Here is a 26,038-nt window from a genome sequence, read left to right as displayed (position 1 = left end):
ACATGGACAAACTCCTGTGAAAGCATGTGTGATGGCAGATAAGGGAAAAACTGAATCAGGTACCCTGTTGAGAGGCAGCATGTCTGGCCAGGAGCTCCAGCAGCAGTGGGCGTCTGTACTGCAGGTACCTGGGGAGAAGTCACCACAGAAAGGCAGGACCTTACAGCATGGCCTGAATTGCCAGAGCAGGTTCAGGTTAGGTGAAACAATGTCTACATGGGTGAAAAAGAGAAGCAGATGCACCATGTTTAGTCCAGTCAGATTCCGTGCTCTATTTGAAACTTCTATGGTCAGTAAGTACCAGTGCTGCATCCTTTGCTCTCATTAGAAAGCAAAAACCTTTTTCAACCTTATGTTCCAGGAGTTGTCTGTCCTCCTATGCCAATTTTAAACAAAATCTTTTAATGTTCTCCTGTAATTTGGTCCAATACAGCCCAGTCTCCAAGACAAAGTATGCAAAATATTTTGTGACATTTCATTCCCCAAACAAAAAGTAATGGGAAAACATCATTATATTGATTTGTTTTTCATCAAGGAGGTATTTGGCAGCATGCCCTAATTAAGGTTGTAGCAATAATTTTATTATAAGCACTGCTTTGCCTCCCTTGGTAATTTTTTAATAGGAGTTAGCTATTATTCTGTTATTTTGGTTTGCTAATAAAGAAAAATAAGTATGTTACAGTGAAAACCTCCCATGTCAAAAGCAACCAAAGCTAGTTGTCTTTAGACCTGGAAAAGCATTTCCTTTTTTCTCTCTTGCCATCGGAATGGACAACCACTAAATTCTTCCCTGACTGCCATCCGCCCCCACACTCAGGGAAGTTTAAGCAGTGACTTGAGCACCACCCGCTCGGATGTATTTTGTCAAGACTGATATCTCCATTATACCCTTTCTTCACTTCATATTTGGCAGACTTAGCTGTAGGCAAACTGAAATGAATCTGCAGCAGTGGCATAGTCTGATTGGTGACACAGACTGATTTGTACGTGTTTTCCCACTGAAAATGACAAAAATCCATCCACTGAACATTCACGAGTATTTTGCCCACTGTGTTGATCAAGCCAAAGAGTCTCCACAGGAGACTAAGGTTTGACCCGATGTCTACAGACATGTTGCACACAACCCAAGTATGATGGCATACTCGGTGGCCATGCAGGACTTCCCTTTGATGAAGCCTTTAGGCCCACCAATGCAAGACCTACAGTTATGTTTCCTTCATAGGAGCCTAAAAGATACTGTAGGCTTATAGGCAATGTTTCATCAGAAGGCCTCATAAAATTAAAGCAGCTGCTTGGTTACTTGTTTTTAAAGAAAGAAAGAAGGAAAATATAAGAAGAGAAAGACTGTGAGTCCCACCAGCTCTCTACTCTTACTCTTGGCCTAGCGCCTATGACTAGATCTCACATTGTCCTCCTCCCCTCCTCAGTTTTGTGTGAGTGCACCCACATTTTTGGCCTCCCCTCTCTTGTCTTCTTTCGGTGCTTGGTTACAGTCCAGTTAAAGTCTCAGCTCTAGGTCACCAAAATCAGCTTTACAGCATCCAGCCTCTAGTTGGGGAGCCATGTAATCCCAGCAGAGGAGCTCTGTATCTGCTAACCACAGAACAGAATAGCTTTCTGAGGGGTTCTGATGATTCATCGCTGCTAGAGCTGCTTTGCTGTCTGTACCCAACTAAACACTAATTTGGATATATCCGTATTACCTTCATAATTGAAAAAGCAACAACAATTCAACATAATATTCTGAATGCATTTCATGTACTACCTTATCTTTGGGACTCAGAGCATCCAGAGATTAAAGACAGGTGTCAGGAAGCATCCCCTGCCCTGTTTCCCTACAGTATATTTATATTAGAGGCGGTGTCACCCATTTAGCATGGTCAACAGACCAATATTTTTTCATACCAGCTGTTACCATCCAGGTGAGGCACGGTTAGCTGCATGAGCAGTCTCCTAGTTGCTGCAAATTCTCTGCACTCAGGGTTATGTGATCAATATTCGCTGTCAGGGCACCAGGAAGATGAACTTCTCATTCAGCGCCATGAAATTCTGGACATGGCACAGAAGTTTTTCCTTGCTGAAGGCTGAACCGGCCTTCCACGTACATCTGGGAAGCTAAATATTGGTTTGCTCCTTGGTTTCATCCCCGTGGTATGGCTGTGTGATTTAAAGCTGGGACTGGAGCTGAAGCCCTTCCTCAAGGTGGCAGGTTCTCTGTTACAGACGAAGCTGAAATGAAATTAGAACCACTACACAAAATGAGCCACGAGCTATTTTCCTTCCATATGCAGCAGATAGTTAGTTAAATGCTAAGCTTAAGTACCCATTTTAAGTGGAGAACCTTTTCCTTCTTACTCGAGAAGTTCACTTACAAAATTTGCAATTAATTTCTAATTAGGTTGTTCAACTTATTACTACGATCTACATAGAAATGACATAGCAGAACTTGAGGAGACAGCCCTGGCATTTTATACCATTGCACAGTGCTCTGTACACATCAACCCACAGTCCATTAAAGCACTGTTAGAACCAGGGAACAAATCAAATTTACACAATATTAAATATACCACATAAAGTAGCTGTATGCATTGCTGGCATACGCAGCTCACCTAACCTCCTACCTCAAACTGCTTTCCTAATCTGTTGCTCCGGTCCTGGAACCAGACTTACATAAGGCTACATTTCTACATGGAAAAAAAGCAACAATGAAAAAAACACAAAGCACAGAAACATTGACAAATCTATTAAATTACATACCAGGGAGAGAAACTATCACATTAACAAGTCCCAGTCACCGGGCTGTTGTGACAGGGCAATGACAGGCAGCTCCCAGGGCTGCTCCGTCAGCACCCAGCCCACTGCTGCATTGCCAGCCTCCCACAGCACGGACCCACGGGCTGCCAGCCCGGCTGCTGCACAGCAGCTCTCAGCAGCTCGGCTTTGAGCAAAGGCACCTGCTCCAGGAGATGGGAAGCTGTAGCTTCACCTGCCTGCGATGGCTGCGCTGGAGAGGAGTGACCTCTCCTCTGTGCCCCTCCTGGCATCGCAGCGTTCGCTTTAATACCTGGCAATGCCATACTATCTGTTGGCGAGATTCCCTGCGAGTGTAATCGCGAGTTAACTTCACTGCTGATCTCTGCAACAGATGGAGTCGAGGTGGGGGTGGTGATGAAACCCACAGGAAATGGGTGCTGCTGAGGGAAATGCAGATGGAAAGCAGGAGACACGGGAGAACAGGGGAAAGGGGAGAGGAATAGAGGAGAGAACCAGAGGGCACGGGAAACATACGGCAGAAAGAGGATTATCTTCATGACTTCCCCAGCCTTTAAAGGAAACTGAATGGTATGAATAATTTAATACAGTACAGATACCCAGTAGTTTAAAAGGACACACACAGGAAAAAAAAAATGCTACGGTGGCTGGGTTCCAAGAGACTTGTGTTCAAGTCCCCGACTGCACTGCAGACCCTCAGGCTGTAATTACAGAGCCTACATTTTGTTTAAGCCCTGGGCCCTGTGTTTCCCATAGCCTCAGTGCTCCCCAGAGGCCAGCAGCAGATGCTGGGAGCAGGACAGGGGCAGGATGCGGTGCCTCAGACAGCACTGCCATGGCTCTCTGGGCAAACCCTTGGGGCCATTGCATGGAAATGTCTGTACGCCTCATTTCAGGTGGTTCTTTGAACTAGAGGTGTAACCCGCCTGTGCAGATCAGCATGTACAGGGCAGTCAGGTGGCTCATACGGAGCATACGAGCATCATCATGGCTCCAAAGCCACATGCCAGCACAGGGCTCAATCTGCATGGCACAGCACCATGCAGATGGAGCTGCTGCCATCCCAGGACCTGTGCTAGCACCTCCACAGAGGCCATGTCACAACATGGTGGTGTAGCAGAGTGGCATGGGGAGCAGTGCTGCATTTCTCCTCATTCATCTGCATGGAGCCGCAGGTGGGGGCTCACTGCTCTGTACCACAGGGATGTGGGGAAGCACACATGGCGACGGCTGTGACACTCACTGCTTTCTCTGGAAACTTTTCTTCACCTACAAGTATGTAACACGTTTCTACAACGTTGCCGGGGTTTGAGAGGACAGCGGTTGCAGTGTGCTTATTTCTGGACAATGAATGCATTCGGTTGAAAAGAGGCCTAAAAAGCTAATGTAGCACAACTTTGGATTTCAGGGCCGGAAGCTAAATTTAAGCATACTGTGGTGTTTTCTGTGTTCTCAATAACAAGGCGGGCAGGGAGCAGAGGGCGAGAGGCCCTGGGTTCATAGAAGGTCTGTGCACTCTTGGGAACAAGGCCTTGTACTGATATTCCCCTTCAGTCCTGAATCCAGCAGGCACCAGATCTATGAGAGTAATTTTGGTTAAGGATTGCAGGGAAGAACTCAGAGCTTTTGCCGAGGGCCCACAGCCCCCACCACATTCCTATAGCCCTCAGCTAGAAGGGATGCAAGAGCAGGGCTGGGCAAGGCATCCCTACTGCAGTGAGCAGAGCCTCGGCCCTGTCTGTGGGTCAGTGATAGGGAGATGGGCTGTGTGTTGGTGACCGCTGCGCCAGCGCCGACCCAACCATCTCTGTAACGTGGGACATAACACACACACACCTCAGGGTTCTACAGCACATTCACGGCGCTGAAAGCTTGTGATTCTCACGGACAGCCCAGCTTATACTGCAAAACCGGCAGCTGTTTGTTGCCTTACTATCACAGCCGCATGAAAGCGCATCTGCAAGCTGGACAACCCGGCTACCTCCACCCAACAGCTGTCAGCTCTAGCTCTGCCCCGCAGCCCTCGGGGAGCCGGGACACCCAGCAGCGCTGCCGGCGGTGGGCGCCTGCGAGGGGCCTACAGCTCGGGGCGGCTGCCCGCTGCGGCGCTGCCCGGCACGCCCTGCCGCAGAGCTGCAAGGCGCTGGGCCGGCCCGGGCCACGGTAGTGCAGGCGGTAATGCAGGCGGTAATGCAGGCGGTAATGCAGGCGGTAGGGCAGCAGCCGAGCCCATCCTGGTGCCGTCCCTGCCCGCCGCACCGTGCCGAGCCCCGCGCACTGCGGGCGGGCGGGGGGAGGGGGCCACGTCCATGGCAGACTGTGCATGTCCCAGTGACGCATTGCAGGTACGAATCCACCAATGGGCGCCCGCCGCTCGGAGTCCCTCATACGGAGAGGCGTTTTTTTTTCTAGAATCCTCCTCCGCTCGGACAAATAGTCCCTCGGGCCGCCCCTCCGCCACCCACCGCCGGCGTTCGGACACCGTCCGACCCTCCTCGCTTCTCCCCCCGCCTCCCGGCGCCGCGTCCCGGGGGTCCGGGGGCAGAAAGGGGGAGAGGCTGGGGAGCCGGACGGATCGGCGGGCAGAGCGCGGGGAGCCGGGACTCGTTTCGCGGCGCCGTTCCCTGAAGGGGAGAGGGGTGGGGGGAGGGAGCGGCGCGGAGCGATCCGCGCGGGCTGTGAGGCGGTTTATGAGGCACGGCTGGCGGCCGGGCAGGGCTCAGTGTGAGGCGAGCCGTCGAGCGGGCAGGTCCACGGTGCGTCCCGTGCAGCCGTTAGATCCCACCGCACCCCGCAGCCGGGCCCGACCACCATGGTGAGTCCGCGGGGCATCGCCTGGGACACTGCGGGCGGAGGGTCGGGCAGTGGGGGCGCCTGTGGGGTGAGGGAGGGAGAGAGGGAGGCGGGGGGCTGCGGGGCGAGGTGGGGTGCGGTGAGGTTGGGGTGCGGTGAGGCTGCGGGCAGGGGCGGAGGGTCCCGGTCGGAGCGACCCGCGCGGAGGAGGAAGCGGCGCCGGGCGAGTCCCGCTCGGTCCCTTCCCGCCCTGCGGCGTTGGTGCGGATTCGAAATTCAAAGCGCCCCGAGCTCGGGCGCCATGTCGGGCGCGCCGGGTGGGTGGGTGGAGGGGGGGAGGGTGGGGGTGTGGGGGGGGGAGGGGGGGGGCGGCGGATAACGGTTCTCTCGGGGAGGAGAGGGCGGAGGAGGGGGGAGGGTTGCCACGGCGGCACCCGCTCTGCCTGTATCTAACTGCCCTGCGGAGCGGCCGGGGCCGGCGCTGTGCGGTTGTGTGGAGGATCCCGCCGACCCCGCGGTGGGGCCGAGGCCGCGGTGCCGCCCTGCTGCTGCTCTGCGAGGCGCTTCGCTTTCTGAGCCCTTGTGCTTCCCCGTGTGGGTCGTTATGGTGGACAGTGCTGCGTTTTCTCGGTCGAACGCAGCGTAGTTTTTTTTTAGCCTTGGCGTTTGCTTAGGATTCCAATCGACTGTGTCGAGGTAAAAGTGATTGGGGAGTCGTTTGAAATTCGGTGCGTAGGATACGGGTTCGGTCGTTGTATTCAAACGAGCGGATGTTGAAAATAATGGTGTCGCAGACCCACCGCCGATGGCTGCTCGGTGCCAGCCCTGCGTTAAGGGAAGGTGCGGTCCGACCGACCGCGTTCATTCATTGTGTGCCTTTAAGGAATCGGACCGCGATGGACTCCCGCTGCGTTAAATGAAAGATGAGCACAGATCGCTCTTCCAGCCGCTCTAATTAAGTTAAACGGACAGAAGCTTGTTTTTCGTTCTTCTTTCCTTCAGTTGGGAGCATAACCAGCAGGCTGGCTGTGCAGAGCGGTAATTCCGGGCTGGCTGGCCGTGGCCATCTGTACAGAACCAAAAATGGAGTATGTTGCAGTGAGGGCTGTGTGGATCTGGGTGTGTCCGGGAGGCGCGGTCATGGCTCAGCCTCGGGGCTCATGGGCCAGCGCTGGATGTGTGGGGGGAAGCGGAACGCTGTGCCCAACGCTGTGCCCGCTGTAAGCCCACATGCCCTACGTGGAACTTTAGCCCGTGTTGTGCTCGTGGTTCGTGTTGTTCGGTTAATTATGGCAGAACAGAGCTGTCCGTTTTGATCTGAGCTATACCGAACTGCGAGGTTTTGAAGGGAGCCGTCTTATCTCTTGTGTGATTTGCCTCTAGCTCCGTGTCAGGCAGTGTTAGTGAAACGTGGATCTGCTGAGGGATATCCGGGCGGGTTACTGCGTAGCAGCTCGGGCTGGAATGAAACGCCACCTCCAGAGGCTGCTTCTGCCGCACGTTGCGGCTCCCTCTTCCCCAGGCAACTTGGATTCGTTGTCAGGCCCCTGACATGATGGGGGAGGGGAGGTACTGCAGTAAAAATGCTGCAGTGGAGATGAGGGCGATACCCGAGCTGCGATGGTTTCCCAGCCGTTGCAGAGGAGGCTTTCAGATGGATGTCGGCTTTATGTAAGAAGCATGTTGAGCTAAAGCGAGGATGGTCGTAACGTGGCTGATTGGAATCAGTCTGTGTTACTGAAGGTGCGTGTGCTGGCCACTGCTATGATGTGTGAGGACATAACTGCATCCCGAAGGCCTTCCAGCAGGCACCCAGCGGCCTGTACCTCGGTACGGGGATCTGGTGCTGAGGGCTGCTGCTGCCTGCACGCTGCCCGCTGGGTGGCTGCCCCGCAGGCTCCGCCTCTGGCTGCTGTTGCGCAGTGCTCCCTGCAGTGCCCAGCACTGCGGAGTGCAGATGGTGTTTGTTCAGCCCTGCCCCACCTCCTCGCTTATCTTTCGACTGCCTGTACCTATGGCTTCTAGTAAGCGTTGTGCTCTTCACAAAGGCCGTACCTATTGAAGCCGGTGACAGAGCTCATCCCAATTCATGGCTCGTGGCTATAGGAAGTTGGAAGTTCAGGAGCACTTAGCAGCTTAAACACTGCTCAGTGTCATGTCTTTACATAAAACTGTTTATATAAATCAGGATGTGGCTCAATTTGGTAACCCTTAAGTATTGACCTGAATAAATTAGGTTATTGCTACTTGCACTTGATCTACAACTTTCTGGGGTTAAAAATATCCCGTGGAAATGTAGCACATAGCTCTCTTCACTTGAGTGATAGAAATGTAAATACTACATGAAAGTACATGTCCATGGTAATGGTCCGCTCCTGCCAGGCAGGAATGTGTTCTGCTTCTGCTGAGCATCCAGCAGGGTGCTTGCATCTTCTCAAAGCCTGGTGAGGAATCGATGACCTCCTCGCTTGTCTTGCTGCTGCTCTTGAGATGCTCATTAAAGAAATACTGCCTACAGCTGCTGAGATGGGAGCAAGAGGAAGGTACAGCTATGAATGGTACAGCTATGAATGGTACAGCTATGAATGCTTCTCAGCTGGTCTGTTAGAATTTGCCTGTGATTGTGATCTTGATTTCTAGAGTAGATGAGTCAGGCTGTGTGAGAAACTGCTCATGTCTGCCCTTATCATGGGCTGTTACTATATACATATTTCTTGTAAGCAGTTTAGCTGTTGGTGTGAGCTCAGTTTAATCAATGTGGAGTTGTGATGTGTGTTGAAATTAGCACAAATGGGCAGGTGGTGCCCTAGTACTACACTAGCATCAGAATGCTGATGGGTACAGCAACCTTTGTGGACAAAAAACAAAACAATGCGTCGATATTGCAGAGATCATAGGAAGATTATCAATAAAGTGATTGCAGTGGGAACAAACTGAAGGAGCTCTGAAGTGATGCAGTGGGGTGCCTTTGTTGGTATTATGAAGTTTATTAAGTGATTTATGGGGTAAAGAGCTCATTTTCTTGATGAAATGGAATGCCTTGTTAATGTCACTCAAATGGAGCTGTCCCAGACTTGTTTGAAGAATCAGCTGACTGGGATACCTGGGGAAGATGTTTCTACTGTTCCTAAACACCTTTGTATTCTATAGAGAGTGCAGCTTAGTTGGATTTGGCCTTGAAGACTGGGATTTTTGTTGTCAAATGCAATTGGTTTTAAACTGGTCCCAGACAACAGAATGCATAAGGTGGTGCTTATTTAACTAATGATTCCAAGCCTGAAAGCATTAGTAGTGCTGGGCCTTTGCCTGGTGTTTCTGTAAGCTGCCTTGTGTCACTGCTGTCTGTAGATAAGTTTGAAAGTCTAGGCAACTAAAATGCAAATACATGGAAACTACCAGATTGGGTAGAAGCTGTTAGTACTAATTATGTCGACTCTGTTTTTTTTTGCTGTCTTGCCTTGGACCTGAGGTTCTGTTAATGCAGGGAGCACTTTATTCTAGGGAAGAATTCTTTTTTTCTAGTTACAGGACTGTAACCTCTGAGAAGAGACAAGAGCCTACCTTAGATTGAGGCTGTAGGGGGATACTGCTGCTAGATAGAAAGTGTCTAGTGGAAGTTCTCATGGGCCGGTGTGTTAATGAGCCCTTTAAACTGATCTGGGGGAACCTGCAGGCCTTGGGTTTCCTAACGTAGCTTGGGTAATTGTGCATGGAAATCCATTCTTGGTATTTACAGGGTCAGGAAATGAAGACAACCGGCCGGTTCTTAGCAGGCGATCCTGATGACTTCTGAGCTGTGTTCATTGCGGTTCTTTCCAAATGCTGAATGCAGATCCCAAGGGGAAGTTACCGGATTCAAAGGCTGCTACAAATATGTATCTTCACATTGAAATTTTGCAGCAACTGTAATGATGTTCTCTTCTATTGCAGGCTGATCAACTGACAGAAGAGCAGATTGCAGGTGAGGTTTTCATACGCTGTGCTGATACTCCTGCTTGACCTGCCACATCTCTTAATCCAGTGACAGCCCATGTTATGCAAGTTACCTCGCTTTCGTAAATACTGAGGAGGAATTGGCAGATGCTGTAACTTACTGCCTGAATCTTAAAGGCTTATATTGTGTAAAACAACAATGAATAAAAGGAGTTTGAAGTTTCGTCTGCTGAAGCAGTTGTAGGTAGTTCTGTAGGCAGTGGAACTCATTGGAGTTCGGAAGATGAAGTGCAAACAAGTGTGTGGGTTGTGGGGGAGGGTAGGGGGAAGTCTGTGGTTTAAAACTTGGAATCTGCAGCCTTCTTCTAGCAGAAGGCAAAACCAATTGACTTGTTAGTCTCCTGTGTCAGTGGAGGTGTTTCAGACTAGCTGTTCAGATAGCAGCACAGTGCTTTCATTATAACTGTTGATATTCCATATTTGGAACTGTATTGTGTGCTTGGACTGTTGTGAAGGTCTGGTGCATGCTCTGAAATGCTTATGCAGAGCTGTAACTCCCAAGTGTTAGTACTGGCCCCCTGAGACTGAGCTCGTTCTTGTGCACCCTGCAAAAAGTAGTGTCTGTTTCTGCTCTCTCTGAAGATTGATTTCAGCTTGAGTAACTGTAACCCGAAGTCCTATCGATGTGTTGGTAATGCAGAACCCAGCCTTGCTGTGCATGCTTTCCATTGGTTTCTTTTTCCTGAACTAACAAGTGTGTAGCTGTAATATTAAGGTGTCTGTGTGCCTGCCTGTCAGTGCAATGGTATTAGAGGATGTTTGGGTTCAGCTGATGAAGTTCGGTACCAGCTCCAGCATTCAGCCTCTGAGAGGCTTTGGTACTTAGCTGTGGTGTGGTTCTTAAAGTTGCTATTAAACAGAAGTGGGCTAGTTTGTTTTTACTTTAACTGCTAAATTTTAAGGGCAAGAATATTCTGGTGGCTTTTAGACTTCAGAAGCTTGCTCTAACTCATAAGAGACTATTATGGTTTTGTGGAGAGCTCTTAGTCTGTTTATGTGTTGCCATGGTGCTGTCCTGTAAGCACACGTCAGATCTAGTTCAGCTACATACTTTTTTGAGTTGCCTGCATATCTTTAAGGGGTTTGGGATCAGGCTTTATCAATTGCTGCTGCTTTGATAATGGTTCATTGTTTCGGTTCTTAACTGTTGAAGCTTTATTAGTTGATCTAGCTGATTATGGAGTATAAACAGGAAGCTTATTCTTAACACTACCTCAGGATTATTGATGATAGTATAGTAGTTCCTGGAGCCAGAAGTGGGTATTAATAAGCTTGTCATGCTAGAATAGAGTTTTCATCTGCATGGGAAGAATAGTGGCCCGTCACTTTGAGTCCAGCTGTGGCATGTCATGAAGTAAATGTCTGCAAGTAAAACCATCGCCCTCTGATGCAAAGACATAAGGCTGCTGCTTGTCTGCTAAGCACCTACATTTAATGTTTAGCAACAGTTGCGGATGTCTGAGTGTTCTGTGAAGGTCACTGCTTTGCATGGGGAAACTGTTAAAGTACAGTTCAAGTGATTGACAAGGGTTGTGGTTATGTGATAGTCTTGAGCCCTTGCTAATCCATTTCAGTTTGGGAAGCTATTTAGCTTTTGATTTGAAGATGGGCTTAAGAAAACAGTAGTAAAGGTAGAGACAGACTTATTTACACTGAGTAGAATATAAGTAGTAAAATGCAGACAGTACTCCGAGGTTTAAAGAGACGTTCTCAAATAGTTCTTATTCACCTGAATGCAATTCAAGGTTCCATATACTTCTGCTCTGTGAGAACTTTGGAAATTGTTGCTTCTTGTAAGGCTGGAGTTTTGGGTTATGGGCAGAGGCAACAAAACCACCTGTTGGGCCCGTTATGTGAATGACTTAACTTCACAAGTTGAGGGTGTACAGAGTATGAATGGTAGCTGTAGCTTCATTCAGAACTGAATTTGCCAGGTCAAGTTGATATCCCTTTGGTTAAGCTTATTACAAGGTAAATAGGTCAGAACTGTTTGATGTGGATGGCTAAGAAAACTTAAAGATACTTTTGACCCAAGGCAGCTGATGCAGTAAGCAATTCTTCCTTCCACCAGACCTCAGAGGTCTCTAAATAGACTCTCTGAACAAGTAGGCCTATGTATGGTGTTTTGTTGCACTTTGTTCTTAGTGTGCAATAGCCCTCTGGGGATCGGACCACAATGGCTATTTAAAACTTATTTCATAGTAGAAATATTCATGTTTAAGTTACAAGCTTTTGGTGGTTCATAAGAGAGCAATTCTCATTCACCTGTGGAAGTTTGGAAATAGATGTCTGAACTGTTCAAGAGTGAGAGTAGCAGTGAACTGAAGGGAAGTGATGTTATGCTGAGGCTGAGTAGAATGGTGCTTATAATTTCTTCAGCCTACACCATCTTGAATTGTCTTTTGTTTCATGTCAATACTCAGGGTATACTACTGAACTGCAGAAAGCAACTATTTGGACTTTGCAGGAATTGCTGCAGTAGTGTGTAGACTGCTTCATGTTTGGATTACAGTGGCAGTCTGTACTGCCTTCATTTATAGCTGCAGGTTACAGCTGGCTGCTTTGAGCAATGTTTCAGTACCTGAAGCTTGTTGGAAACTGTCTTCTGAGGTTCTTGAATGATGACAGCCGATGGTCATTGCTACTGGGCTTGACCAGAAAGCCTTTTCTTTGTGTAAAATCTGATCCTAGCAAACTTGTTTGCCTCTAAAACTATGTGGAACCTAGTCCTGAAGACTACTTGCAAGTTATTGTAGGTACAGGGTGTAGCTTCTTGTTTGGGTAGGCTTCTAAACCCATATTTTTACAATCACAATGCAGAAAGAACCATTTCACCTGGTCCTTTGATAGCCTTGCTCTAAGTCTTGTGTGCTGAACAATGAGATCTGGCTTTTGGAGCTGAAGATGTTGAAGAGTTGCTTTTTTTCTTTTTTTGAATGGAACTTGGCAATGATTCAGGTCTGATAGCTGCATCCATCAACTATCAAAAGCATTTTTTAGTTGCCATTCCAACGCTTGCCATTTTGTATCTCATATCAAGTGTTTCAGGGTACGAAATGGATGCAGGCTTTATGCTGTACCTGACTAATTCAGATCTGGGAAATCCACCATCTGGAAATTTCCCATCTAGGGAAAAAACCTAATTCGTGGAAGTATTTCTAATGCTCTTTAACTAACGTTCTCCAAAGGTGGCACGATCTTGAGTGCCTCCAATGCTGCAAAAGGATCTAAATGGCATAAGGGAGTAAATCAGTTTTTCATGATTAACTGTAATTTTTCTGTGAACGGCTGCAGTCCAGTGAAATAGTTGAAGGTCTGTAGCTGAAGACAAACAGATGGCATGGATTAAAACCAACTCCATTTTTGGACTAGACAATTAAACATGTTATGCCTGTATTAATATTGCTGGCGACAGTACAGCTATTGTAGGGGCCTGAGAAGTAGCACTGAAAAACAGCCAGTGTTGCAGCTGCTTTTAACTAGTTCAACTGAAGGCTGTTTCAGGATCTCGTAGGGCTAAAGCAGTTTTCCAAGCAACTTTGCAGCAATTGCTGTGCTTGCGGTGACCTTTCCCCTCGAACAAGTGATTACTGAAGCTGCTTTGGGTAGTTATAGACTGTAAAGCTGCAGTGGGAGAGTAGTTCCTTTTCAACAAGGCATGGCCAAGTGTGCAGGCTGTGGCTTCAAGTAGCTGTTCAGAGTTGCTTGTCCAGCAGAAGTGAGTTGCAGTGAAGCTGTTCTACATTGAGTCTTAATTACATCCTGCCTATTGAATAGTCTGTTATTAGTAATAGAATTGCTATTTAGCTGTAACATTTGCATTTTGAGTACTACTTCCAAGCTTTTCCTTTATGTAATTCCCTCTATTTTTTCATAAGGGAAACAATTCCTGCCAAGAATACTCTAGTTGATAGCCAAAAGGAATAGCTCTGTATCAGGGATTCTTCAAGGTGGTTTCTAGGAACATCTGAGTAGTTCTGAAATGGATGACCTTCCATTTTCTTCAAGCCACAATGTGCTGATTAGGCTGGTAGAAACATGAGCATCAGGACATCAGCTCCTGTTGATGTTAGTTCTGGCATTCTGTGCTCTCCAATAAAAACCTTTAAGAATATGGATTCAGTTTTTACAATTTGCTCCAATAAACAGCAGTAGTTCTGAAATGTTAAGTAAGCTCTGTTTGAAAACTGAAAGCACTAACTCCTTTTTGTTGTTGCACAGAATTCAAAGAAGCTTTTTCACTATTTGACAAGGATGGTGATGGTACTATAACCACGAAGGAGTTGGGGACTGTGATGAGATCACTTGGTCAAAACCCCACAGAAGCAGAATTACAGGATATGATCAATGAAGTAGATGCTGATGGTAAGATCTTAATGGGAAGCTGTTTACTTAAAACATTGAGAAGTGCTTTTTCTAATAAAATAATTATCTTGCAGGCAATGGCACAATTGACTTCCCAGAGTTTCTGACAATGATGGCAAGAAAAATGAAAGATACAGATAGCGAAGAAGAAATTAGAGAAGCGTTCCGTGTGTTTGACAAGGTACTGAGATGTTTGTCTCAATAAATCCTTCTGGTAGAAGAGTTTGGACTTCTGATAAGATTCCTTAGTGAACTAGGGGCATTTGCAGTCTACCATCTAGAACTAGGAGGTTAACTAGTCGTGCTGGATTTGAGTATACTGTGGTTTTATACCCAAGGGTCAGATGAGTCATTGTGGGTGACAGTAGTGATCTGCTGTATTGTTCTGCTTCCTATGGTACCTAAATACTTGTCAGCTTGCAGGGGAATTGAGTAATTGTATTTTGAGTTGTTAACTTTAAGTGAATTGCTGTCTACTGTTAAATCAGCTTCTTAAATATAATTTTAATCAGAGAACTCATAAGTATTGTGCGGTGTGGGGAAGAAAAAAGCAGCTTTGAGTCTGTATGCACTAGCATTGTGATATTCCGTCCTAGCTAGGATGTGGGATTTGTAAAAGTGGCCTGTGAAGGCCTTGTTGTTTTATGCTGGATTGCCATAAAGCGAGAGAAAAACTGCTTCTGGTTTGAGAAATAGACCAGTGAACCAAATGGCCCATGGCAGAGTAGGTGTTTATTGCCATTGGTGATGGTAATGCCTCAGGACAGGACAGTCAAGGTAAACTGTGTTGGTTCTTTCTGAAAGACCTCTCTAAGATTGTGTAGTCATAGATCTATAGAGTGGCTTGGACTGGAAGAGACCTTAAATCTCACCTAGTTCCACTTACCCTCTGAGATCCTGGGCAGTACATAACACATAAGATATGCTTCTGGCTCTCTGTTGCTTTCTGCAGTTGTTAGTGGTTAAAACTGTGTTAACTTCAATGCTGATCTTAAGAGCTGTATCTTCAGGTTGCTGTGCTTTAGGGAAACTGGAGTAGACATGTCTTTTTTTTTCCTCCCCTCCCAGGATGGTAACGGTTACATTAGTGCTGCAGAACTTCGTCACGTGATGACAAATCTTGGGGAGAAGCTAACAGATGAAGAAGTTGATGAAATGATTAGGGAAGCAGACATTGATGGTGATGGTCAAGTAAACTATGAAGGTAAGGAGCTGCTAACAGATTGTGTTGCACTTTCCATGCTGGTGAATGTAGCTGCTGCTTAACTGCAGTTTAAATAGAACAGCATTCACAGGGAAGGTCCTCTCAGCAGTTAGAATGCCTCTTCCAGCTAACATCTTTCTAGTACATACATAGGTTTGAGTGGGTTACTGCTACTTTCTGTTCCTAAAACAAATGTGAACTGTGCAGTGTAAAAAATAACAAAAAAACAACAGCAGACTTTCTAATATTAATAGTCATTGGTACAAGAAAGCTAGTTAAGTTATTCCACATGCTGTTCTGTTTATTAACAAACGTTGATCTGAAACCACATCAGGAAAGTAAATGGTCTGACCTCTAGCAAGTCACTAATCTTTCATTAATACTTCAGAAATTAAGAGGAAGAGCCTGTGAAATACCCATCAATTTCACAATCTTTAAAAACCTTTAAAATGAACTTGAACACAAATCAGCTGCAGCATTAACTTTGTACTTCTCTTTTGTCATATTGAAACTTACGCAAGCAAAAGGAGGTTTGTTTTTTTTTTTCCTCTTTTGAGGAGCACGCAAGCTGTCTAAGCCTTGCTTTCATTATAGCTTTCCAAGCATCTTAGAAATACAAGTTAGGGTATTTTCAGGTAATCGCTTCACTTTTCCCAAGGAGTAGGTGTGGCTTCTCATTAAAACCTTATTGTTGTGCCTGGCATTAAACTGAGTTTGTGGTTCAGCAAGGTAAGCAAGCAGCATACTTTGTAGTAACTAATTTCCTGTGTTCTGTAAGCAGTGGTTTGGTTGCTTTAAGCTTGTCAGGCAGTAGTAGGGCATAAGCTATTCTGTTGTGAAGTCCAAGCCAGTGTTACCACACCTGTTTTATGTATGTAGCTGACAGTGACTTCAGCAGAACTGGCTCCTTTCTTGGTATGTGAAGAGTGACTGTAGTTTGACAGGAGATGACTCTGAACAGTCTTATTTAGAAGTCAGCCTACCTGCCTAGTGGTGGACTGACGGTCTTGTTGAAATAGAGGCCTTGAGCTGTTAATTTTCTTCTTTTAAAGGAGGTTCATAGGCACGACTGGTAGAAAAGGGAAATGTCTTGATTTTTGTGTGTGGAAATGACATTTTGAAACGTAACTTGCTACTAGTGAGGCAGGTCACTTGCCAGATGTTGCAGCTCATGTATTTCCTCTAAGTAACTTATGAACTCTTTCCTTTTGCAGAGTTTGTACAAATGATGACAGCGAAGTGAAGACGTTGTACAGAATGTGTTAAATTTCTTGTACAAAATTGTTTATTTGCCTTTTCTCTGTTTGTAACTTATCTGTAAAAGGTTTTTCCCTTACTGTCAAAAGAATATGCATGTATAGTAATTAGAAGGCCATTCCTCCATGTTTTTCTCCTTTATCTTACTGTCATTGTTCTGATTTTTGGAAAATTGATCTAAGTAACAAATGTTGCATGTGGCTTACTCTGGATATTTAAGCCCTTCTGCACATCTAATGGTAGATGGAGTTGGTCAAATGAGGGAACATCTGGATTGTTTAAAAATAGCTTTCTCTAGAAGACTTAGGTATGACTGGTGTAACAAGTTACGTCAAGTAAGTTAGGTTTTACCATGCATTAGCAGTTCCTGATTTAAAGCAAGATGCTGACTCTATTTTTCCAGTGTGTAAGAGTTTATTCTGCTTTTGATGACTGAGGTTAAAGATTCCTGCAGTTGACTTCAGGATAAAACCATATGAATAGCGTATGTGGCTAATGCACTGTAGAAAGCATTCTGACTTACTTCATAGTAACTTGTTTGTGGCCGTACCTGTAACACGTTGTTGAAATGTGGAGTCTTAACATTGTGGACGGTTGACAGTCAACAATATGAATCTTAAAAGTTGCACTAATGCAAAACGGGTGTATTATCCAGGTACTCGTACACGATTTTTTTTGTACTGCTGGTCCTGTACCAGAAAACATTTTCTCCTCTTGTTACTATGCTTTTTAAACTTTGTTTAGCCACTTATTTTCAAAAAAAAAAAAAAAAAAAATCTGCTTATGGCACGATTTGCCTCAAATCCATTCCAAGTTGTATATTTGTTTTCCAATAAAAAATTACAATTTACCCATACTGTTTCAATGTATCCTTGAATTATTTACAGGATCTGTTCAATACAGTTGCTGCTCTGTGTTTCAGTATGTAGCAGTTTGATTTGCTTATGCGATGGATTGGCTGTCTTAAGAGCTTGGAAGGTGAAATCTTAGACCGTAAACTCTGGCCCTTCATTAGTATTGTTGACTTGAAGAAGCTTTCTTACTAGTAGTTTAAAATGTATTTTACAGTCTTGTGTGGAGCTCGGTGCTTCAATATACTTACCATAGTGACTGGCTATGCCCACTATCTGTAGACATTGTGAACTGGATGTTGACCTAGTTCAATAGTTGACCTAAAATTAAAATTCCTTGTTCAGACAACTAAACCTGTTTGCTTTCTTTTAATTATTTTTTGGACTTTATTCCCTGTCAGCTGCTCCTTTGGGGTAACATAGTCTCACACCTGGGCTTTTCTGAAACTGCCATGTCTGAGTCTGTTGCTTTTCAGGATGTGGTCAACTCAAAGTATGTCAGGAAAACCTTCTCTTCCTGATCTGCTAGTAAGCATTATTTTGCTTGTGCCCCTTTTTGTTGACAATTAAAATGTTCTGACATAGAAAACAAACCTGGTTTTTGACCAAGGGTAAATCCAAGACCTCAGAGACATGGCAGAGGCTATTCGTGTTATTTTGCCTCTGAATGCAGTATGAGAATTGTCTGATTTTTATATATGCTATGGGAGTGTCTTAGTTGGGGGGTTCTGGCACCTGATTACCCCCACTGCTTCCAGCAGAGCAGTTACCTCAATACTTACAGAATTAAGACAGCTGATATTACCTTATTGCACAGATACTTGATGAATGTTCATGGTCACTAATCTCCAAAAGCACAACTTCCAAAGGACTACAAGTACATCCATGGCTTATCAAAAGTGTTTAAATCGCATACATCACAATGCCTTCAGTTGTTTGTACCTTGACAATTGGATTCACAAAGCTTGTGGAGGCCGAATACCAGGAACTGGAAAGGCCACTCAGCCAGCACTCATCCTGTGGCTTAGCAGCTGGAAATAAGCTGTTGGTTTCCAACTGGTATAGGATGAGGAGAATCTGGCTTGGTTCTGGAATCTGCATTAGAGATTGAGTTGTAGGACTACTGGAAGCGTCGCTTCTAAGGTAAGGGATGTAAGCAGGGGTCTGACTAGCAGCGCTGTTTGCCAATCCAGTGTCTTTCAGCAGCCTAGAAAGTGTCGTAAGCCACAGTCTTCTATTACATCTCAGCATGCATTTGGATGTGTAACTTGGAGTGAAAAGAGTGAGAAGGGGCCTCGCTTTCCTGAGAGACTGCCTTGGCCAAGATGGTTGCCGTTTGTATAATGAGTGGGTGAAGACTATGAATGAATGGGTTGAGAAGATGACCTTAACACTGTCTCAGCTGCTCACTGTTCAACATTCTGTGACTCAACAAAAGAGCAGGCTTCATTTCTAATGTTACTGTTCTGATATGTGAATGAAATGCTTGTTTTCAAGATCAGATGCTGCAGTCTTGTAGTGAAAATGGAGGTTGTAGTTCCTTCTGCACAGTGGGAGGAGCATGTCTTAAGTAAAAATGTCATTGCAATCAGCACAAATTCCCTGAAATGGAGAACACTTGCATATGTTGTACAGAGTTACTGCACGTTCAGAATTTAAATGGAAGATCTGGGCTAGTGGTTCTCACTGACCTTCCTTGAACAGGGCTCTGGATGAAGTGACTCCCATGTCTATTGAAATCTAAATGGCTCTGGAGTCATAGTGCTGCCTTCCAGCTTTGTTGAAGGGCTGCTGTGGGGTGCTGACTTTGCTGGGAGAGTCTGCTGGCTGCTTAAAGGAAGGATGGGCAATTGCTGCTGTAACCTGATAAATGGTAGTGTCACTAACTCATCCTAGTAGCAACAGAAGGCATCGAACAGGCCCACAGTTAGCAAAGAAGGTGATGGAAGCAAGGAGATATTATGTATTTCAAGACTGAGAAAGCTGTGAGTTCTGAAAATACTTTCCTGGTCACTTGGAGCTGTGGATTTTTGCTGGAGGAATGCTTAAATGGATGATTAATAGGTGAGCTTGCAATCTGTTAAGGTACAGCAGCCAGTGAAATGAGGGCAGCTGATGGATGAGGAAGGTGGGTATTTTGTATTAAATAATCCAACTAGCTGAGAACTTCTGCTGGGTGAATCTTGAGAAGCCCTTCATTCTTTACCACGTGAGAAAAGTAGGTAGTTAAGATGACAGTTTGCAAGAGTATGCTGGGATATTCAGAGCCAAAATCTGTCCTGTGCAGCCAAAAGGATCAATGGCAAAATAATATGGGTAGATATAATAAACCTGTGCTTGATAGAATAAGATAATCATCTTTGGGATTGAGAGAGGGAAGCAGGAGAGAGAGTGGAGAGTTTGTGTAAAGAAATCGTCACATACGTTTGTGACTGCAGTGAGAACTGTACTGAGATGGGGATGAGGAGCCCAGTTTTCTGATTTCCAGGAAGTACGGATGATGCAAATGGCTGTTTTAAATTGGAAAGTGACACCTCCTCGCTGGCTGCTTCCTAGAAAAGAAGTTCCCATTGCCTTCTAAGGTTGAGCTATAGAAAAATGCTTATTTTGGGGTCTTAAACATGAGAGTCCTGAGATAGAATTGATGAAGCTGCTAAGATCTAGTCCAGGTGGAATACCTTAAGATGCGGTCTGCAAGACTAGAGGATGAAGTAAAGGCAGCCTAAGAAGAGAGGTGTTGATGCACAGCTGTTTGCATGGCATCTGATGGAGAAAAGCTATATATAGTTTTGGTAGGCTAAACTTAGGAATTCCTACAGCCTGTGGCTTCCCTGAAACCTCTTAAGAGACCTTCAGAATCCTTGTCTGATTCTTTGCTGAGCTCTGGAATAGATGGCTACAGAAAACCTTTGGGCAGCTTTTGCTTGTGTTCTACCCTTCCCTAAGAACGCTTCACCCAGTAAGAATAGAAGCTGAAGAAACCTGTTGGATCAAGGCTGGAGGCCCCATGTGGAATAGCCCAAGTTGCTGTGCAGCAGGGTTAGGATTTAGGTAGAAATCCAGGCTGAAGGATGGCTTTTATTGTCAAGGCTCTGATCAGTTCTATTTGGCTATGGATGAGGTATCAGGTGGTTTTGCTGTAATCCTTGCTTAGGAAAGCAATGAAACAGGCATAAATCACGCAGGCTTTGTTTTATGGTCCTTACCTTCTTTACTGCCTCTGTTTGATTGGTCTGTCTGCCATATTAGTGCTTCAGGGGAAAAAAGACCATTGCTCAGTGAAGTAGACTGGAAACGTCTACATCAAAGACCTGATTCTGTGTCTTCTTCAATTGCAAAGAGATGCATTTTCTAAGTGTAGGCAAGCAGTGAGGTAACTTGCTGAACAATAGTCTTAAGCAAACATGGACTGTTCAGGGAAGGCCTGATGCAGTTCTATGTTTGATTCCAGAAGCACAGGGGAAATGCACCTAGTGCTGAGATGTATTTCTTCATTCAGCTGTAACGCAGCCTTCTCTTCTGTACCTACTGAAAGTAGGATGTTTGCACCGAGAATGCCAGCACTTATCTGATAGTGAGGAGTCCTAAAAGGCTGCACCTTGTTTCCTCCGCAGGCAGAGGCACATTGCTTTGCCAATTACGCTGAAAGGCAAAGCTTCACTGCTGACCTGACATGCTTCTGGGGAGGAGCCTGGAGTCCTTCCAGACCAGACTCTTGTTAGCTTACAGTGGTGTCACACTGTAGTGCTATTTCTGATCAGCTATTTCAATTTCTCTGAGAAGCTATTCTCCCTTTTTAAGGGGACCTTCTCTTCCAGGTTATTAACATTGTGTATTAACGTGGTGGTAGCCCTGCCTTGGTCATTGCCCTGTCCACAGCAAAAGGAGCTGAGCAGAATGTGTGCCTGCAAACATAAATGCAGACAGAACCAATGGGCTCCACACTGAAGCTGTAGAGGCACTAACTACTTTGAGTTCAGTGTGATAACCGCAACTGTGGGATAGCAACTCCTTAGATTACTGCAGAAAGACATAATAAGCTCAGCTATTAACACCCTAACAATCAACAGTCACTTCATCTCAGCTGGTGTGTGATATCCTGTTACCCTCATGACCGTTTATCCCAATGCCCGTGGCCCCTGTAGTACATGAGGGCATCAATCTAAGCATAGCTCATGCAGAGCTGTACTGCATGAAGTGTCTTTGTAATGGACTCAAGGGCTGTGCTGGAAGGGAGCTCACACATGGGCTCCTGTTTACATGACTTTGGTCAAGGTACATTAAGAGGGATACTAAACCCCTCAGCATTCTCCTCTTGACTTTTCAATCCTGAAGGCACTTAAGGTGCACTTACAGAAAAGCAATCCATGTTGTTGCTGCTGTTAAACGTCCCATAAAAATAAGCAATATGATTTTCTTACCTTCTGTGGATTTGAAAGAACTGAGAGTATCTGCCATGTTCAGAAGGAGGTATGGCAAGGATGAATCCAGCTCCAAACTGAGCCAGAGTGTGACTGTGTATCCGCCTGAAAGCAGGAGCAGGTGGATTGACTGCATGTCACATCTATATGGCACAGAAATAGTGTGTAAAATGCCCTTCTTGCTTAAATTACAATCGTATAAAACTTGAAATGCCTTCAAGTTCTTGCCATACTAAGGCTAGATCCTAATCTAGGAGATCCTAATCTCTCTGGTAGCAGCACTCTATCACATGACTCCTCTGGCTTCTGTAATACAGTTCCTGATTTACTGTGAGAGATGAAAACCAAGGCCACGGCAGCTCCATTTTAGTTCTTCCCTCACAATGTTGTGTATGTCCTTATGCAACTGCCAGCTACACAAAGGCCAAGCAGTGATACAGCTGTGGTTCACCTGTGTGCATTCTGTACTGTGCTGGATGACTCTCTAGTCATAGAACTTTCACTTTGGGGGAAAAAATAAAAATAAAGGAGGAAAAGAAAAAGTTATTTAGATATATTTTCACTGAAGAATGCTCGAGTTATTCTACTGCTGGAGAATTTACATAAGATGAAGCAGCTGGTGTCTAAGTTTACCTGACTGAACTTGCTAAATCAGAAGTGAAAGTATTGACACAGCCTCTTCCAGCAGGGCTAAATGACAGCCATGGCAGCTGGAAAGCAGTGAAGTCTCCAATCGGTATAACACTTCAGGAAAGGCCCAAGTCAGGCATCTAAGGGGATGGATGTCTTCATCTTCTGCATGAGGCTTGGGCCTTCTCTGCCCACAGCTGAGGCAGGTGCAAGCTGTGGGCTGGGGAGAAGCGGAGCAGCCATGTTAGAGTAGCATTGAACCCAAGTAATCCAGCGGGATTACTAAATGAGACTTGGCACTCTGCTGATGAGGACAGCGCTCCTGGCCTGGAGTGGCTCGTGTCCAGGAGGAACGGCTCAGCAGAACCAGTCGGCAGAGCAGCAAGGTGGCCAAAATGGGGCCGGGACAATGTGCCTGCCTTCCTACCTCCTGCAGGTTGAAGTAACATGAACTGATTTTGGGGCGCTTAATTCCTCCGTTCACTTCACAGGGCTCATAGTCACCTAACTTTTAGCATTGTGCACAAGAGCATTTCATTTTACCATTAGACACAACATCATTACTATTACAGTATCTGAGCCCTTTCTTGAACCTGGCACTACAGATCTGTGTTATTTTGAATCTTCCCTAAGGACCGGAATTGAATGATTATTTTTTAGGGAACATTTGTTCAGGGGTCTCTTAATCTCTCTGCAGCTGCCACTCAAGCCTGTCTGTGCAGTAATTTGTTACAATGCCACTAAACCTGGCGCCTTAATTACAGGGTGCCAGCTCTTGATTCTGTTATGAAGTCAATACAGAAGCATCGGTGTTTTCTATTTTAGCTTGAAAATGATTCACAACATAGAATGTACTGTACTACAAAAAGGATGGAAGCAAACAGTGCCATGATGAGGAGACAGAGGCGATGGCTCGCTGCTGTGATGCATGCGTGTACCAGGCATTCTAAAAATGGCCTTCTTCACAATTAGCTAGAAAAAGCCCTAAACCATAAAAGGAAAACCACTGGTCTGACAGCAAGTGATGCCAGCAGGCTGCTTGAACTCGAGGAAGGTGATAATTCAAAGAGAGGTGACACGTCAAAGCTTGCTGGACATCCACTCGTGGCTACCTGCATTACCAGGCAACCCTTGGTGCCAGGCTTTGCTTTGAACAGAAAACAAGCTGTGCTTGAAAAAAAAAAGATACACTCCAAATAGGACCGATCACTGCTATTCACTACAGGTTGACTGTGGCATTTCTGTCCTGCACACAGCCCCTTGTTGAGCCCAGAGCACGTAAGGGCTGGTTGAACTGCAGCTCTGGGGAGCTCAGGGGCCGCTGCCCACATATTCCCCATGGAAAAAGCTTGGCAGAGAGAAGGCTGTGAGTGGGCTGAGCCCTGGCAGATTGTTCTTCCCCCACCACAACTGAAAAATGAAAGCAACGCTGCTGAGAGCACTCAGCTGGATGTCAGCTGAAATATGAAATTGTGGGTGTTGCTTCCCTCAGCGCGTTCTTGGGACCCTCTCATGCTTGCCATAGCCAGGCACACTTCAAGGATAACAAACTGCTTGCAAGGGCTTCTGTGAACTCCAAGGGTAAGGCAGATCTGGCTAAGAGAGGTTTGCAGTGGACAGAAATGGGGGGAACTCCAGCTAATGCTGATAGACTATAATTTTATATATATGAATCATAATGAATACTCTGTTTATAATGTAACGCATACCTCCCAAGAACCTTTGAGACACACTTATGAATGACTCTGGGAAAATATGTACACAAATGTAAGTATAGAAGCTCCTACTGGAAAAAGGCAGTGTATTGCAGCTGCTGATACACTGTTTGCTGTAAACCCGAATCAGCAAAGATAATGTTTGTATACATTTTATCCTTTGCCTGTCAGGAATTCATGCATAACTCAGCCATGGTCTTGGCAGTACGTCTCACAGTAGAAAGGCCCTTTTCCTTTTGAGGCTGAATCTATTTGCTAGCCAAAAATTTCATGGTACTGTTAACTTCTCAGTACGGGGATGGAAATTAAAAGAGGATTTTTAACCTGCAAAGCAAGTTATCTATGCTGTATCTGTCACAGCCAGAGTTCCAGAGTGGTTTGGGTCAAAGGGGACCTCAAAGCCCATCCAGCTCCAACCTCCTGCCACGGGCAGGGCTGCTCCCCACCAGCTCAGACTGCCCAGCATCCCATCCATCTCAACCTTGGCACCTCCAGGGATGGGGCAACACAGCTTCTCTGGGCAGCTGAGCCAATTCCTCAACACCCTCTGAGTAAAATATTTCCTCCTAACATGTCACCTAAATTTTCTCTCTCTCAGTTTAAAGCCATTCCTCCTTGTCCTATCACTATCTGCTTGTGTAAAAAGTGATATTCCCTCCTGCTTGCCAGCTCCCTTCGGTTAGCAGAAGACCACAACAAGCTCTCTCTGGAGCCTTCTCATCTCCAGACTGAACAAGCCCAATTCCCTCAGCCTTTCTTCACAGGAGACGTGGTCCAGAATGATATTGTTAAAAAACAAAAGCATTAGCACAGTTCTGCAATGTTGACTGGAAGGTATAGCAAAAGACTGCATTAACACACATAAACTGAGACACTCTGCCCTGTGATACATAAATGCTAAACTTTCATCTGAAAATCCTTTAGGACCTCATTAAGAGCTCAGTGCCAGGTGGCCTGTTGCTGTAGCAGAGCCATTCTGAGTAAACAGCTTCCTAAACAAGTTACAGGTGTGTCTTTTACAGTAATTTGCAACAAGTTACATGTAGCACCCTTTAAAATTGTACTTCCAGCCTTGGAATTTCAGCCTGAGTCTGGAATGCAGCAGTGTCAGCTGGGATCTGTTTGGCTGCTGTGCTATAGAACAGCCTTACACTTTCTGTTTATTTTGCTGTGTAATTGTTCTGTGCCTTCTCAGCTGACCTCAAGCTAGCAACTAATTATAAACAGCACCCATATGGAGGGGTTGGGTTGTGAACCTCAGTAATCTCTTAAGAAACTGCTCCACTTCTAAATCTCATCATAATAATGATGACACAAACCGAAGCCCCAGCGCAGCGCTGCTGTCTGCAAGGGCCTGCTTTTCAATTTCATAAATGCACTGCAACATCCTGTGGATGGCTTAAAATACACTTACACTCAGGAAAAGGATTTTATAGAAGCAAGAGCTCTGTGTTGTATATTAATCCTGAATAGAAACATCATAATATACACAAGTCTTAGGTGGTATTGTCATGAGAAAGCTCTGTGCTATGAATGATTTCACATCTATTGCTGAATGTCAGCTTCTCTATGTATGAGAATACTTGGTCATATTTTACATTTCCAATATAAGTTCAATTTTAAAACAGGAAAGACTTCCAGTACTCATGATCCCAATGGTTTGTGACTGTTGAGATTAATGCCTCCTGTTTCTTCTGAGGTTCTTGGACCCCAATGACATGGTGGGAAAGGCCTTTCCCAATAATCACTTCTGCTTTGCCACTCATCTGGTTACATGTGAAGTATCCAGCCTGTTATTGACAGTTACTCAGGGAAGTTGCAACACTTTTCATTTTAGCTCAGTGAGAAATGTTACAGGCTCCCAGCAGCTTACTGAAGCTTTTCCCTTCCCCACTAGTAATTGCTAGTCTAACATGGCATCTGAGGCTGCAGTACAGCTTCAGGGAGTCAGAACTAGTATGAATCCAGAAATGTACATCTCTACCACTGCAACAGGCCTTGTACAGCGGAAATAATACAAGTATGGATTGTACAGTT

At 45.5% G+C, this 26,038-nt stretch overlaps 1 protein-coding gene across 1 annotated transcript; it reads left to right on the top strand.

Annotated features, from left to right (window-relative positions):
- The first annotated feature begins 5,425 nt into the window (after nucleotides 1-5,425).
- CALM2 (calmodulin 2) lies at nucleotides 5,426-17,589 on the top strand. Its single transcript, XM_015857489.1, has 6 exons — nucleotides 5,426-5,587; nucleotides 9,496-9,526; nucleotides 13,780-13,923; nucleotides 13,998-14,104; nucleotides 14,992-15,127; nucleotides 16,342-17,589. Exons 1-6 carry the CDS (start codon nucleotides 5,585-5,587, stop codon nucleotides 16,368-16,370), a joined length of 450 nt encoding a protein of 149 aa, XP_015712975.1. The 5' UTR covers nucleotides 5,426-5,584; the 3' UTR covers nucleotides 16,371-17,589.
- The last annotated feature ends 8,449 nt before the right edge of the window (nucleotides 17,590-26,038 follow it).

The sequence above is a fragment of the Coturnix japonica genome, chromosome 3 (genome assembly GCF_001577835.2).
Source record: "Coturnix japonica isolate 7356 chromosome 3, Coturnix japonica 2.1, whole genome shotgun sequence".
NCBI classification, from domain to species: domain Eukaryota; kingdom Metazoa; phylum Chordata; class Aves; order Galliformes; family Phasianidae; genus Coturnix; species Coturnix japonica.
This window is presented reverse-complemented; position numbering and strand designations above follow the sequence as displayed.

Bases quoted from the DNA above. Each gene is read 5' to 3' on its own strand.
- CALM2 (XM_015857489.1), top strand. The intron at 14,105-14,991 runs GTACTGAGATGT...CTCCCCTCCCAG, and splicing joins CGTTCCGTGTGTTTGACAAG to GATGGTAACGGTTACATTAG. The intron at 15,128-16,341 runs GTAAGGAGCTGC...TTCCTTTTGCAG, and splicing joins TGGTCAAGTAAACTATGAAG to AGTTTGTACAAATGATGACA.